The sequence below is a fragment of the Sinohyriopsis cumingii genome, chromosome 11 (genome assembly GCF_028554795.1).
Source record: "Sinohyriopsis cumingii isolate HCF-2022 chromosome 11, ASM2855479v2, whole genome shotgun sequence".
NCBI lineage: Eukaryota > Metazoa > Mollusca > Bivalvia > Unionida > Unionidae > Sinohyriopsis > Sinohyriopsis cumingii.
The window spans coordinates 13,847,825-13,864,197 of record NC_142971.1 but is presented as its reverse complement, the minus strand read 5'-3'; the positions used below and the strand labels follow the sequence as shown (position 1 = coordinate 13,864,197).

At 38.7% G+C, this 16,373-nt stretch overlaps 1 protein-coding gene across 1 annotated transcript in view; it reads left to right on the top strand.

Annotated features, from left to right (window-relative positions):
• LOC149787633 (arylsulfatase I-like) overlaps positions 1–16,373 on the top strand; it is a 57,187-nt gene that overhangs the window by 23,631 nt on the left and 17,183 nt on the right. Inside the window, exons 7-10 of the mRNA XM_089973810.1 lie at positions 1,723–1,827; positions 2,829–2,892; positions 4,187–4,284; positions 14,404–14,543. Of these exons, the coding sequence (XP_089829936.1) occupies positions 1,723–1,827; positions 2,829–2,892; positions 4,187–4,284; positions 14,404–14,543 (407 nt within the window). The remainder of the gene's footprint in view (positions 1–1,722; positions 1,828–2,828; positions 2,893–4,186; positions 4,285–14,403; positions 14,544–16,373) is intronic.

Sequence of the window (16,373 nt, the reverse complement as noted above, 5' to 3'; positions counted from 1 at the left end):
TGGTGTTTGTTTTTGTAATAATATTATTATGTTTTTTTTATTATCTTATAGGTGTTGTCTAATATTGTAAAGCGCTTAGAGCTTCTAAAGATTAGGCGCTATACAAAGTCCTCATTGTTATTATTATTATTATCTGACGCACTAGTACTAATATTTGTACTCTACTCCTACCTCGTGGACGGGTACTAACATGAGCATATACGTGTCAATGGAGCAGGCCGGGTGTGATTCACACCCGGTGCTCTTTTAGCTTAATATCAACAATATGAATATATTCCTTGCATATAATGCAATAAACTGAGTAGTCCTCATATTTAATACCGGAAGTATCGCAAATCATTGTCGAAATAGGTGTAAATATCGTTTACCTTTTCTATTCGATATTTTCGTTTAAATCGTCCGCTATATTAGTTCAAATAATGATTAATTCCGTTCTCAGCCTCGTTTGTTTGTGTGCCATATAAAACATTGAGGCCTTATTTGGAAACGTAAACAAATCGTAGTAAAAATATTGTGCGGTTTGAGTCAGAGATTGATAATAACATAGCGTAGAATATCCAAATATGGTCTGGCAAGCCTTACATAGAAAAGGGGTCACGGCGAGAGTCTCGCGTTAATTGTCATGACGGACACGGAGAGGTTAGTGTAGCCATGCCAAATTATTTTATCGTGTATGGGCTTAATAAATTTAAAATAAGCCAAACTTCTTTCACAACAAGAGTATACTTATTTAGTAGATTTCTACACTATTTGTTTTTCTGACTTTAGTGATGATTTGTTTTGGCCCCATTACATGATATGGGATCAGTTCAAAGTCCTCAACCACAACAAATCAAGTTGAGGCTACGACATCGTAGCTACTGACGCACTAGGCGAACTATGCAATCGGTTCCAGATCCCCATAATTTGTCAAGTCTGGCGCCCCATTATACTTCCCGCCCTAGGTAACCGCCCAGTTTGCAGGCTGCCCGTGGGTAGATAACATAGCCAAGAATTTCGTCTCAAACAAGATCACCTTCGGAAATCGCACACCAAAACATTCTTGTATAATACATTACAACACATTTATGGAAGTTGATAATTGGTAACGTTGACGAGTTTACCGCCTAATGAATTTACAATTATAAATATTATAATTATCTCAGAATTGATAGTTACAAAACAAATATATTATTATCACAGTAATCCGTTTTTGATTGATAAATTGCATTTAATATCGCAGTGATTCATATATATATATATATATATATATATATATATATATATATATATATATATATATATATATATATATATATATATATTAAAATAAACATGGCTTTTAAAATGCTGGTGTAAAGCAATTTGATGTAACAATACCATTGGTATATCTTAGTGAGATCCACTCATGGTGCAATAATATAAACATTCTTGCAACTCTGTGCTTATGCACATAACCATTTGCCGAAATGCACAAGTATATTACTATTTCAATTCCAAATTAAACTGTTCTCGATACGTTTTCCCATGTTTTACTTAAGAAACCCATCGAATTTCATTTCTAAATAGTTATAGAGTCGAGATTGAACGTTGATGATAAAAAATATTATATTTTGAAAAAAAAGGATGTCATAAAATCAATAAATTTTCGGTGTCTTTACATCCATTTCGATCCAAATAATTACCATTAACCAAACTATTACAGTATGTCACATTGAAAAAATCCTTTAAATTTACTTTTAGAATCTCTTCGCCAAGTATGCTATAGACGTGATAGAGGCCAATGATCCCGACAAAAAACCGTTATTTATGTATCTAGCCTTCAAAGCTGTCCACACACCTCTCCAGGTAAGTGTTGGTGCTGTGTGGAATGACACAGAGAGAAAAAAAACTAACGACAGTGGATATATAATTAAAGAAACAAATTGTACAAAATTTGTAAAAGAAAAAGAACAAAAAAGAAAGAAAGAAAGCATGTTCAATTCATAGCATGCATCACTAATAGTCATAACAATCTCTCTATTTCTATCTCTAAATGCACATACATGCGCATATATATATATATATATATATATATATATATATATATATATATATATATATATATATATCTTCCAGAAACAGTTTTGTCATGATATAATTGGCTGTACTGTTTATTATTTAGATATATTATGGATAGAAAAATGGTCTAAACTTATAATTTATCATGTTCAATATATATTTGTTATTAGAGTTTGCCTTTCACAGCATGATGTAGGCTTGCATTATTCCATTCATAATCTTTACGTGAAGAACTAAGCCATTGTGTTTATATACGTGTGTGCATATATATATATATATATATATATATATATATATATATATATATATATATATATATATATATATATATATATATATATATATATATATATATATATATGCGCATGTATCTGCATTAAGAGAGAGAGAGAGAAAGAGAATGTTATGTTATGACTATTATACATATATATATATATATATATATATATATATATGTGTGTGTGTGTGTGTGTGTGTGTGTGTGTGTGTGTGTGTGTGTGTACATATATATATATATATATATATATATATATATATATATATATATATATATATATATAAACACAATGGCTTAGTTCTTCACGTAAAGATTATAAATGGAATAATGCAAACCTACATCATGCTGTGAAAGGCAAACTCTAATAACAAATATATATTGAACATGATAAATTATAAGTTTAGACCATTTTTCTATCCATAATATATCAAAATAATAAACAGTACAGCCAATCATATCAAGACAAAACTGTTCCTGGAAGATGAAATATAGTTATGTATATTTTCTGCAGGTACCGAAGAAATACCTCACAAGATATGAACACATTGCAAATAAAAATCGTCGGATATACAGTGGTAAGTTATGTATGTATGTATGTATGTATGTATGTATGTATGTATGTATGTATGTATGTGTTAAAGTATAACACAACAAAACAACAGTTGCTGTTGTCGGAAGGGTTCTTGAACGATTAAATACAACAAATAATTTTCTTCGAAACAACTAACAACCACACCTTCAGGAGATCGTAATTTCACACTTGCTTGGTTTATCTTGTTTGACGTGTATTACCCAGCATAAAGCTTTCCGAGTCGTAGAACGGTAGTTCACGCCACACACTACAAAATACACCTCAAACACATAATGCAAATACTTATTTATATATTAATTTACTAAAGGCGTATAGTTGAAAATGTTCTGAAGATTTATTATGCTAAGGAATTAGGAACGTTCCATTTTACAAAACGTACCTATGCTACCACAAAGCCTGGAGAATACCGATCAACTAGATTTTGTGATGAATGTGTGTGTGTGTGTGTGTGTGGTTAAACTTTCATGACAATCACCTAAGTAGTTCAAACAATAACAAACGTGTGTTAATAGACGGACATTGAATGAAGAACAAGACAACCCAAAAACACTGGTCTATGACCAGATGGAGGCCGTTTCCGTGGCCTAGTGGTTAGAGCGTCCGCCTGGGATGCGTGAGGTCGTGGTTTCCAACCCTGGCCGAGTCATACCAAAGACATAAAATTGTACTAACAGCTGCCTCGTTAGGCGCTCAACCTTACGAAGTTAGTGTTTGTGCCCCATTGCTTGACATCACTATAAACTGCCACACTGCAGACATCTTAGCGAAATGACTGAAAATTGATCAAGGTACGTTAAAAATCCAAAACACACACCCAACAGCGAATTTCCATACTCAGTGATTAAAATTTAACGAAGTTACTAATAGGAGCGTAAATATGGATTGCATATACGCTACGTTTGTCACAAGACGTTTGTATTCTTTCTACAGTATCAAACAAGTGTCCGTATGTACTTGTGCTTGCATTGCCTTCCGATTTATATATCTGTTAGATTCCCAGTTAACTTCGAATTTCTGAAACTCTTATTTTATTTAATTCTTTCCTATCTGTTGACAATCTTCAGTAGCGGATCTTGGGCGGGGGTTGGGTTTGGGTAGATGAGTGAGGGTCCACCCGGTGGGTCCAGGCCAGGGGTTTAATCGCACTTACCCTTTCATTCACAACCTGTTTGCGCTCCCTCCCCATCTTTCCAAAAATAAATAATCGAAACAAAAATACATTTCTGGAACCGCCCAAATCTTCTTAGTGAATAATTCAATCATCATTTTCTTTGTAGCTATGATAACCGCGATGGATGAGGCCATAGGAAAGATTGTGACAGCATTGACTGAGAATGGATATATGGAGAATCTACTCCTGGTGTTTACATCAGATGTATGTATAACAAGAATTTGAGGATTTTGCCGCCTTTATTGGATATTTTTGGTCATAGTTGCGGAAATCGTGATCAAAATTGCATTGTTCAACTTAACATTTCTTGCGAATTCCTGCACATAAGTAGGAATGGGGGACGATATAGCGACAATGGGACAATGCATTACAAAACCCAATGGGATGATATAGCGATAAGATTTATATTGACAATGTCCTATCATTAGGAGACCCACTGAGACGATATAGCGACAAGATTTATAGTGACAATGGGAATTATCATTATGAGACCCCCTGAGACGATATAGCGACAAGATTTATAGCGACAATGGGATATTACATTACAGATAAAGTGACGTCACGGTGCTGAAGATGGGTAACAATGTAGGATGAGGCTGACCTCAATCGGGACCAAAAAGCGGGAAAAATCCCTAGAGCGTTTGGCGGGACAGAGACAGAGATAACACATACAACATACAACATACAAACATAAACAACTATACAACAGACTAAATAAAATTTAGGCAGGAAAGTAAATCTTTTCGAAGCATATGAATGGTCATGAAAAAGGTCGTTGGATTTATGTTAACATCATTCCATTAAAACAGTGGGCATCGCATATGTCTTCTTCTCTTCCTCAAACTTCTTCTGACTGCTGGACTGTAGATAAGGACTCTCTTCAAACAGCATTGTCTCTCCACATAAATACTTCTTTTCCAAACACATGTATCGGTGATCCGGATAATTGTTCATGATGATTTCATATACATGGGAAAGTCCGTACGGAACAACATCGACGATACGAGAGTAGATGATTCTACATTTGTCCACATCTTGTGACGAGAGCAGGTGAAGAGAATGAACTGAACGGGGTTATTTATAGTGGAAGGGCGATTCGAAACGGATTGAGTTTATTCACCAATCCAAAAACGCGTTACAAAATTGCCACAATACGGAGTCGGTCTTCCAATCCACAGAGAGCAGTCTGTGACGTCACATTCCTTATATAGATCCGCTAGCAATCCATGCGACACAGTTTTCAAACATGCATAACCTAAGAAGACGATGAATTGTGGTTAACCGGCCGTGGAGACGACAAGCGATGGTATAGCAGTGGCTACCAAAGTCAACACAGACCTACTTCCAGAAGGGGTCGATTTTAATTGGAATTTAGTCGATATTCTTTCTTCTCAAGAATTTGTTCCGGTACCAGTACCTTCGCCATCTTCTCCTTCTTTACCACACGTGGAGGATTTTAAACAGAGACAGAAAGAAGAATTGGAATTTTTTTTACAGCAGCAGAAAGAAGCAGAACAAGCTTTTCTCCTTCAACAGCAACAGCGAGAAGAAGAAGAGGCAAAAACGAAACGACAGGAAAAATTAGCAGAGAAGAAACAAGGTCTACGAGAGAAGGAGGAGAGTGAGAGTCAAACGGTAACGGTACTCTTAGACATTTTTGCAGAGTTAAGGTGTCTGAAACAAATGTATCAGACGTCTTTATTACGACCCAAGAGAAAAAGAGCCAAACAACCCAAACCTATTACTACGCCTGCGATACCACCCATTGTGATTTCTACCAAATCATTGACAGGAGCCAGTCCAGAAGTAGGCCTTAGCCGCGGAAAAGGCTTAAGGCAGTTAAAGATGATTACGTCCCGTTCCTGAGATTTTGTTTTTAAACGAACAAATATCCAATGGTCCTTTTCAGGGCCACCCACTTATCTCGAAAAGAGATAGTATTTCAATTGCCAAAATCAATTAAAACTCAAAAGCCCCTTTTTATCAATGATGTACATGTGTGAGTGAGTGCGTTGAGTGTAGGTTCATATTCTAAAAAATCAAAACCAAGAGACCCTTACGTTTTCTGTCTGGTCTATTCTGGTACAAATTTTACAATCCAATTCACAGCACAACACAACACTTTAAAAAGTTCATAGACTTCGTCTGTTTCTTTGTTCACTCTCTCTGTTTTTTGAATTTCTTTACTTTCACAAGTTTTTCCTCCTCTTCTTCCTCACTTTCTCTTCGTCTTCTTTTCTTCTCATGTTTCTCTTTCTACACGTGTCTGGGTTCTTCCTTTGGGTAAGGAACATCTTCTTCCTGCTTGGAACCCCTATCCTTCTCGCTCCTGTTGTTTGTTAGGGCAGTCTAAAGACCAATGTCCTTTATCATGACAATGATAACATGTATCTTGACTTTTGTCTCTTCTGGCACCTGTCTTGGTTTTTGACGGTCTGTACACTCTGTAGTCCAATGCCATGTCTTCTTACAGATACAGCAATTATCTTGACTTTTATCTCGAAAGGAGGGTGAGTAGTCCGTCGGCTTGTCTGAAGAAAATTTTCTTATGACATCTCGCTAAGCTCTGATCAGAAGTTCGATCTGTGTGAGCTCTTCCATCGTTCTGCTCGGTTTGAGAGTGAAATGAATATTGGAAGAGAAGTCACACACCCTTTATATACATGCAGGTCTGACATGGATATAAAGTGACCCATGGCGTTAAAAATGTAGTCATTTGACATTTCGCAGTCAAGATGAAACGATCGCATCATGTCGTGGAGAAAGGAAAAGAAAATAAGAGACAGAAACGTGATATATCGCCTCGTACAGTAGCTGAAGTCTTGGCCCAAATTCATGGGAGTGATTTTGAAGAAGACGAGAATGAGCCAGAATCCAGACCCAGAGAGTCTACACCCAGCCAAAGTTCACCACCATTAGTAAACCCTGAAAAGTACAATCACTTATTATCACATTCGAGAAACGGAAAAGCGCTCCTCTAGAAAATTTAGAACTACGGCTTACACGTACATGGTAAAGTTCAAAGATTTCAAGACCGACGTACCACTGGAGAAAGCAGAGGGCTTCATCACCGAGGTGTGGTATTCTTTGTTAACCACTCTCCAACGAAAATGTAAAGCCAAAGAAGACGATCGCTTGAAATTTTCCATTCATCACGACAGTCTGAAGTCCCCCGTTTGGATCGAGTTTAGCTGCCGAGCAGAACTGACACCTTTCAAGTCATCGACAAGATTCAACACGTGCAACAATCCAACGACAAATTTCACATCACCGATGGAAAAGCCACACTGTTCATGACCTACATGTCTCTTCCCCAAAGGGACCTGACAACGCAGAAACATGTTATTGGTGGACGATTATCGTAGCATCAAGCATAGCCTCGTCCAAATTTACAGCCCTCAAGACCAGATGTGTTTAGCCAGGGCCATCGTTGTAGGACGAACGTGTGCAGACACGAACGACACGGTAGAATGGAAAAGAGCCTGGAAAACTATTCAGCGATCGGACCGAGCCAAATAGCGAAGAGAAGCAGAAGCGGGTCTATCCAAAGAAACACTTTGTGACATTCCTAAAATGCAAAAAAACGCAAGACGTATTGGCTCCACGCTACACCTTGAAAGTACACCCTAAACAAGTGCGCGGTCCTCTGTTGTTTCGAGGCAAAGATTTCCAAGACGGAAAATACATTCACGTCTGTCATCACGATGAACATTTCAATGCCATCACCAGTATCACCACATTCTTCGGATACGGTTATTACTGTGAGAAATGTGGCTATGGCTATAACAATCCAGAGCAACATAAGCTTTATGGATCTAAATGTTAGGGATGTTTGGCCTCTCATCCCTGTCTGGACGAAAGACAACCACGAGTGCATTGCCCTGCTTGTCAGCGCACTTTTATCAGCCCTGCCTGTTACCAACAACATCTGAAGACGCAAGGTTCACAGCAGAAAAGGGCTTGTCAGTTCCCGAGATTGTGCCATACTTGTGGACAAGGCATACGTACCAATAGTGCCAAATTACACGTAAGTTGAGGAAAGAAACGATGTCACATTTGTCACCAAATCGTGGACTTGGAAAACGAATGCTACATTCAAAAATACCATTCTAAACAAGAGGACGAAGATGATCAGAAGAAAGACGATTTCATCTTTTTAGGTTCCTAATTTATGCGTTGCTCGTCGAGCGTGCGAGAAATGCATACAAGAGCATATCTTTAGTCATTACCCTCACTGCAGCAAGATTCCTGGAGGACGTGAAAATTATTTCGGGGACCGTACACGCTAGCCGATTTCGCCTAATGGATCTTAGACCCCATCGACGAGACGTGGAACCAAGAGGACATCGAACGTTACGGAGATTGTCATCGCCATGCCACGGTGATGGCTCACAATTTCTAGGGATACGATGGACAGTTTCTTTTGAGATTCTATGCCGAACAAGACACCGAACGTCCTAAAGTAACTTTGAACGGAGCCAAAATCATTTCCATGCAAGTGGGTCAAGTACAGTTTAAAGATACGATGAGTTACTTGGCCATGCCTTTGAGTCGGATGCCTACAAACGTTTGGAATTACAGAAATGGTCAAAGGTTTTTTTCCGCACTTTTTCTGTACCGAAACAAATCAACACGCCATTCTACCCCATTTGCCTGAAACTCACGACTACGACCCCGACAACATGCGTACGAACAACGAGAAGCTTTCTGAGTTTGGTACCAGGCTCAGGCCTCGGACCCCTTTCGACTTTCAGGAAGAAATGTTAAAGCATTTTCGTTCCGACGTGGACATTATACGGCTTTGCTGTGGAATATTTTGAGAACTGTTCATGGAACACGGAGGGATCGATCCTTTGAAAGAAGCCTGCACCATCGCCAAAACGTGTTCCTTAGTACACCGCCAACTAATTCATGCCCGAAAACACCATGGCTGTCATCAACCCTCAAACGACCAACTTTGTCAAACGTCAATACTCGGTCAAAGCCATACGCTGGCTACATTACTTGTACGACAAGGGAGACAAATGGATCCAACATGTCCGCAACGGAGGAGGCGAAAAGACTATGGGAACCTATTCGGTGGATTGGCTAAGAGTCAAACGTTGGACAACACTGAGACCAGTATTTAAACCCCATTTAAAAATAATATTCAAGATTACCAAATGATTTACAAAAGAAGATCTATAAGGAGGTTTGGCAGGGAATTGCCAGAGCAAAATCTCAATGGGTGACTGTAGAACATTTGTGTCGAGAAATTCACAAGAGGAAAGTGAAAAAGTCAACAAACGGGTCAGATTTCTCTTGATCAAGTGTGCGTTAATCCTATTATTCCGCTTTGGACCGTTTTCATCAAAAGCTTGTATTGACATTCTTGACTGTTACCCTGAATGGCAGGGTCAGAAAGTACTATGGTCATTATTTTCGCTCTAGAAGAAGATTTGTAATAAAATAATACTGACTGACGTGATCATGAATACTTTACAAGAGCACATTCGTGGTTTTCCAGTGGAGCTGAGAGAACGCATTTACCGAGAACTGGTTAAAATACAAGTGAAACGCAAAATACAATTGCATCCGTTACGTCACCGGAGTTTGAACCACTGGTACATGAATGCTATAAGAGGACTGATTCAGGTGAAAGTGTTTCAGCGGTCAGACCTTGATCAGCTAACTACCCATTTGCACAAAGGATTGATTTGCTACTGCTGATTCTATCTGCTACAAGGTAGACTTACTGCAACGAATTCCAGAAGAAGAGTAAGAGAGTTACCAAAATCTTTCACACAACGTAACTCTAGTTGAAGAGGAAACTTCTGAACGAATTGTGACGTGCAAGTTAGTGACTAGATCATTTATTTTCGTCACTGGATCATCTCTGATCATACGATCATCTCTGTGCAGGAAGTACACTTATTACTCCCCAATAAAGGGTATAAAAACGGGCTACCATGCCACACTCTTTATCACTCGTGATACAACTAATTCCATGGAAGGAAATCAATGACACTATTCAGACGTTGGAAGGTTACCAACACTTATTACTTGAGCTGTGTCCATTGAATTTGGGGTCGTCGTGTGGTGTGTGTCTTAGTGACTTGCTTTCTGGAATTTCGTTTACCAACCGATTCCTTGTGAACCCTTTACGAACAGTACTTTCCACCATATAAAACATGAAAGTGGTCCCTTTAAATGTCCACGAGAGACTCATTTTGTTCAAAGCTTGCGCTTTCATCTGGATACTTCTCGGTCTCTACGGGAAATAAATATTCGTCAACTTTTACTTACCGAAGATGTGTATGACGATGTGTGTATAGCTTTTGACTTACACCCTCATTGGACAGATGTACGTGACTGGAAAAATTTGGGTTTTGAGGCTTGGACCAAAGAAGTGGCAGCTTATGATCAGGAGTTGTGATCCTCAAATTCAAACGTCCAAGGGAAAAAGTAACTTTTAAACCTGTGTTAGTGACAGTGCTAGAAGAATCCGTCACCGAGGACAACCACTCCCTTCAGGACAGGACTGTCATGGACATTCCCGAAAGACCATTTCGGGAGGCCACATGTGTGACATTACTCACTGTAGAGACTGTAAGAACATTGCACACTGTCCCTAGGACACCTTTATTACCAAAAACATGTTGTACAGTGGCTTGTTTATATCCACTTTGATCGTTTTGATGTGTATTTTATCGTTGTACTTAACCATTTGGCTTTATTGTATTTTTGTCTTTAGTGTTTTTCCATTTTAACTTGCAATAAACGTGTCCTGAAAAAGTATAAAAACTCTTGTATTGTCTGTCTTCGTGTCAAAAGTGACATTTTTTGCACTATGGTTACCTCAGCTCCCTCTTCATCCGCTTTCAAAATCATCGACGGACACTTATATCGTGCCAGTTGGGAGGCCTTGTCTCTTCGCCATATCTTTAACATGTTGATTCCCGGACCTATCAGTTCAGGCAAAACCGAATTTATCAAACGTTTGATCGAACATAAACATCATTTGATCGATCGTCCACCTCAACGGAGCATGTGGTGTTACAAAGAGTGGTAATCGGCGTACAGTCTTTGCGAGAAAGTCAAGGCGATTCCATCGTGTTTGTGGAAAGCATTCCTAGCGAAGACGACGGAATCGTGTCTGCCCCAGTCAAACCCATCTGGTCATTTTCAACAACATGTTAGGAGAAGACGAAGAAGACATTAAAATGTGTCATTTATATTGCTCAAAATTTGTTTCAACAAAGTAAACCCCATCGCACCATCAGTCTCATTGCTCATTACTAGGTCTTGTTGAAAAGCCCTAGAGATAAATCGTAAGTTCAAGTCTCAGCCGAACAGTTAGGAATGCCTTGGCTGACTCATGCGTACGACGATGCCGCTCAAACCCCACACGCCTATTTACATCAGTCGCAACAAAAGTCCAGAAATGCGTGCTGATGTCTTAGACGCCAGTCTCAAAGAAGTTTTACGATGGTTTACGGTGACAGAACGTCAATTACTGCAAGGCATCATTCACATTGACAGAAATAAAGTAGCCTTGACACAACTGGCCGATCGCCTCATCGACACTCAAACCAAAAAGCAAATCATTTTGAAACCTGGATTAGCGGTTCTCTTGGCGGTGTCATCATTCGCTGTCTCTTAAAATGGGATCATAATGCCCCCAAAGTTCTCCACAAGAAAAAAGCAACTCCCAAAAAAGCCAAACGAAGCTCAAAGAAGAAAAAAGAGTAACGGTGTCAAGACCAGATCACAGCCCCAGAAAAAGAAACGCCAACAGGAAAATAAAAAGAAAAGTCTCCAGGAAAAGAAAAAAAGCACACAGAAAACAGCTTCTACCCGTAGTAGAGACACTTCAGGCAGGACGCAACCTTATATTCGCAAACCACGACCTGCAGCGACGGTGACCGCGTCTCCAGTAACCTCTGGTTATTCCACTTCACCTTTGCTGGTGATGCCAGCGAAACCCAATTTGACACCCGTTCTTTCTCATTTGATGAAACAATGGAAATCCGCTTCTCCAATAACCTCTTCAGCGGTGACAGCCTCCTCCTCTTTACCTGTAGTGGCCGCTGCTCACAAAGTACCTGTTCCCAAAACGAAAGTCCAAGAGAGATCGGGCATGTTACAGAGTTGACTGGATTTGTCCAAGCAAGAACTGTTCCGATTTCTACCGTTGCAAATCCCTCCACGACCCGTGATGCCTGTCATCCAGCTGATACGACGTAAAGATAATCAGTGGCGACGCGTTCCAGTATAAAAAAAGACCTGAGGAAAAGAATAGGAATCAGTATTTTATGCTCCGCAACACTAAAAGATGTCACGCACCAGAAACCATCCCTCTTCTAAACCCAAAGAAAAGAAAGGAAAGGATGCCTCCTCGTCTAGTCAAACATGGGGACGTGTTGTTCGTCCTGTCCAAATATTCTCCACCCATGCGAGAGAAAAAAACTCATTCACACTGCCTCCAATGATTTCATCGAATACCGTATGCGAATGTTGTTTGAACGTCTTGAAAGACACGATACATTTGTCTAAACATCAGAAAAAAATGCTTAGCGAAACTTAACTTGAATAACAAATTGGTCAGCAGCAGCATTGGATACTTACCCTTATCGAGCGTACCTAGATAATCTCTTGACGTACGGAAAAGAAGCCAAATACACGAATATGGATACTTGCTTGATATGGTAGATACATCGTTACCCATCTTCAGTACCGTGACGTCACCTTAACTGTAATGTAATTTCCCATTGTCGCTATAAATCTGGCCGCTATATCGTCCCAGGGGACTCTTAATGATAATTCCTATTGTCGCTATAAATTTTGTCGCTATATCGTCCCATGGTGTTCTGTAATACATTTTCCATTGTCGCTATATCGTCCCCTAATACTACTCACATACATTTATTGAAAATATTGCAAGCAGAGGTATACATTACAGAAATATACAATGATGATGATAATAAAGTAAAGTGTTTGCTGCTTTTACTTGTTTTCGTCTTGAATTTCACGAATTCCGTTCCTGAGGACATGCGTCATTATTTTCAAAAATCGTGTACGGTCACTCTGAAGATTTTGAAAAATAATTTTTTTATGATACTGTTTTTTATATGTATATATTGAGCTTAATTTTTGTCAGTGATTAAGGGTGTGTGGATGGAGGTTTTGCATACTTGACTTTTGTCATGCTTGTAAATTGTAAACAAGATATTTACAAAAATGTAGTTCAAGGCCTAACGTTGTTCACGAGTTGGTGGAATTGTCCGTAATAGTGAGTATTTTTCGAGAACATTTCTATTGCATCATAGGTAAAGTGGGGACTGGTATATATAGGGTACTTCGTAAGCAAATAATCCATTCCTATCTTAAGATCAATCTTTAAAATGTCTTTGTTATCATGGTTTTCAATTGTGTTCAGATATAATTCTAGAACAATTATTTATTTCAATCATTGATTGGACTTACTCAAGTGCTCGTAGACTTTGAATTAATGCTTGGGTTTGCATTGTTTGTAAATTCATCCAAGACATTCTCAATTGCATCATTTGTATATCAGGACATTCATGATTATTAGTGGATCGGGACATTCATAACATTCTATACTTTTGGACTTGTGGTAAGACATTTAGGATTATTTGGGATTTAACTCACATTAGAGTAAGCGTATTTTTATTTTTCACTTTGAAGTTAGGGGAAATAAATTTTGGTTGAATTTTATTAAAACTTGTTGGTTTCGCTTCTTTCTGTTACATAGTTGAAGACCTAGAGTCGTGACAATAGACACAACCTTGTAGTGCGTAAAAGACTTAGGTACTGGGGTACATCCGATATTAAGATTTTATTATATGGTTTTATGACAACGTTTAAGTAAATTGAATTATTATTATTCGCAATAAGACAGTACTTACATGACAATTTGAATGCCTAGCACGAACACTATTAGTGATGGAATGGTTGAAGAACTTGTCAAATAAAGTTAAATCTCTTGGTTAATTATGTTAATGTCATTTAAAAGTTACATATCTATTCATTTTAGTTTCATTTCTATGTTCTTTATTTTAATTGTTAGATATAAGACAATTATTATGATATAAAGTCCCACAGTCTGAAATGGAATATCTCCTCTTTGGAAAAAAGGGTTCTTCAAATGATTAATGTTGAGTATGTGTGGAAGAGGATATAAACAAAAGGCATAAGAAGGCATCACTTAACCCTTAACGTTTGTTGAATTGCCCAGCAATCTATATAAGTGCAACTTTATTCAAATTCACAATGTACCTTAAATGGGTGATATATTTACTGATCCAATATGTTTCCCTGCAGAATGGTGCAGCCTCTTACATTTCAGGCAGTAACTGGCCACTGCGTGGAGCCAAGACCACTCTCTGGGAGGGTGGCACGAGAGTTCCTGGATTCGTCTTCAGTAAAACTCTGCTAAAAAAATCACAATATGTCAGTAATGAGTAAGTCCAACTGCATTCAAACTATTGAACATAACTGCAGATAAGTACCGCAATGACACCATAAAAAAGTAATCACAATTGTAATACTTTTTATTGATTTGGGATTGATCGTGGAACTTTGGAATGTACATCTTTTGAGAAGGGACAGCTTAAGGCTTTGGAATGCCCGGGGCACTTAAAATAGAGGGCCTTTAATAGATCTACAAATACACCCTGAATCAGTCCTTAATCTGTCCTTTATACGTGTAAAATTAGTATAGTTATATTAGGCTGCGTATTCGAGGTTTAGACCTACAGACGGCCTTTTTTTTCAAACACATTTAATTTGATCCACCGCAACCACGGGGACCGCCATGACTAGGAGGTCCGGGGAACGTGCCTGTGCCCACATTTAATCTACCCCGCTTTTAACGATCGTGCCGACAACCTGGGGAAAAAAGCATTTTTATTTCGACCCCCCTCAATGTTTTGTTTTTTTACTCGATCTGACCAGTAGTTCTGACACTAAAGGGAACTGCAGTCGAGCAGGCGACATTCTATTTAAGCTACGATATAAAACAGAATATTGTACACCATCGAATCCAAAGCTCAACGCAAGTGCTTTGACTCAGCACGTTGGGTGTAAGCATTATGTTCAATACCAGTCAATAGTAAGACCCATGAAATAACAGTACCTTTTTCCGATGCATTTCCTAATTTCCTAAGCAATGGCGTATAGTTATTCAATTTTCTCCTTATTATTGAAACAATTAAATCTTAATTTAGTCTACTTCCACAGTAAAATTGACGTTGATGATGTAGATTTCGGCAATATATCAAGGTGTAAATCTTTTTCGTCTCGCCAACGACGACTGTTGTAAAAGCCGAGAAGCGGAAATTACACTGTCAATCATCTAGACTTAAACATTTGATCATGTGTGATGTACGGGAAGTTGGATCATGTGTCGCTTTTGAGTAGTTTGATCATGTGTGACGTATGGGTAGTTTGATCATGTATGGCGTAGTTGGATCATGTCTGGCGTATGGGTAGTCTGATTATGTGTGGCGTATTGATAGGATGATCATGTGTGGATTATGGGCAGGAGGATCATGTGTGATGTATGGGTAGTTTGATCGTGTGTGGTGTATGGGTAGTTGGATCATGTGTGACGTATGGGTAGTTTGATCATGTATGGCGTATGGGTAGTTGTATCATGTATGGCTTATGGGTAGATTCATCATGTGTGGCGCATGGGTAGTTGGATCATGCACGGTGTGTGGGTAGTTTGATCATGTGTGGCGTATGGATAGTTGGATTATGTATGGCGTATGGGTAGTTGGATCATGTGTGGAGAATGAGTAGTTGGATCATGTCTGGTGTATGGGTAGTCTGATCATGTGTTTCGTATGGGTGAGTGGATCATATGTGGTGTAGGGGTAGTTTGATCACGTGTGGCGTAGACGTAATTGGATCATATGTGGCGTATGAGTAGTTGGATCATATGTGTTGTATGGGTAGTTTCATCATATGTGGCGTATGGGTAGTTTCATCATATGTGGCGTATGGGTAGTTAGATCACGTGTGGTGTGTGGGGAGTTGGATTATGTGTGATGTACAGGTAGTTGGATCGTGAGCGGTTTGTGGGTAGCTAGATCATGTGCAGTGAATGTTTAGTTGGATCATATGTGGTGTATTGGTAGTTGGATTGAGTTTGGTGAATGGTTTATTGTATCATGTTTGGGGAGTGGGTAGTTTGATCGTGTGTAGTGTATGGGTAGTTGGATAATAAGTGGTGTATGGTAGTTGGATCGTGTGTGGTGAATGGTTTATTGGATCATGTTTGGTGAGTA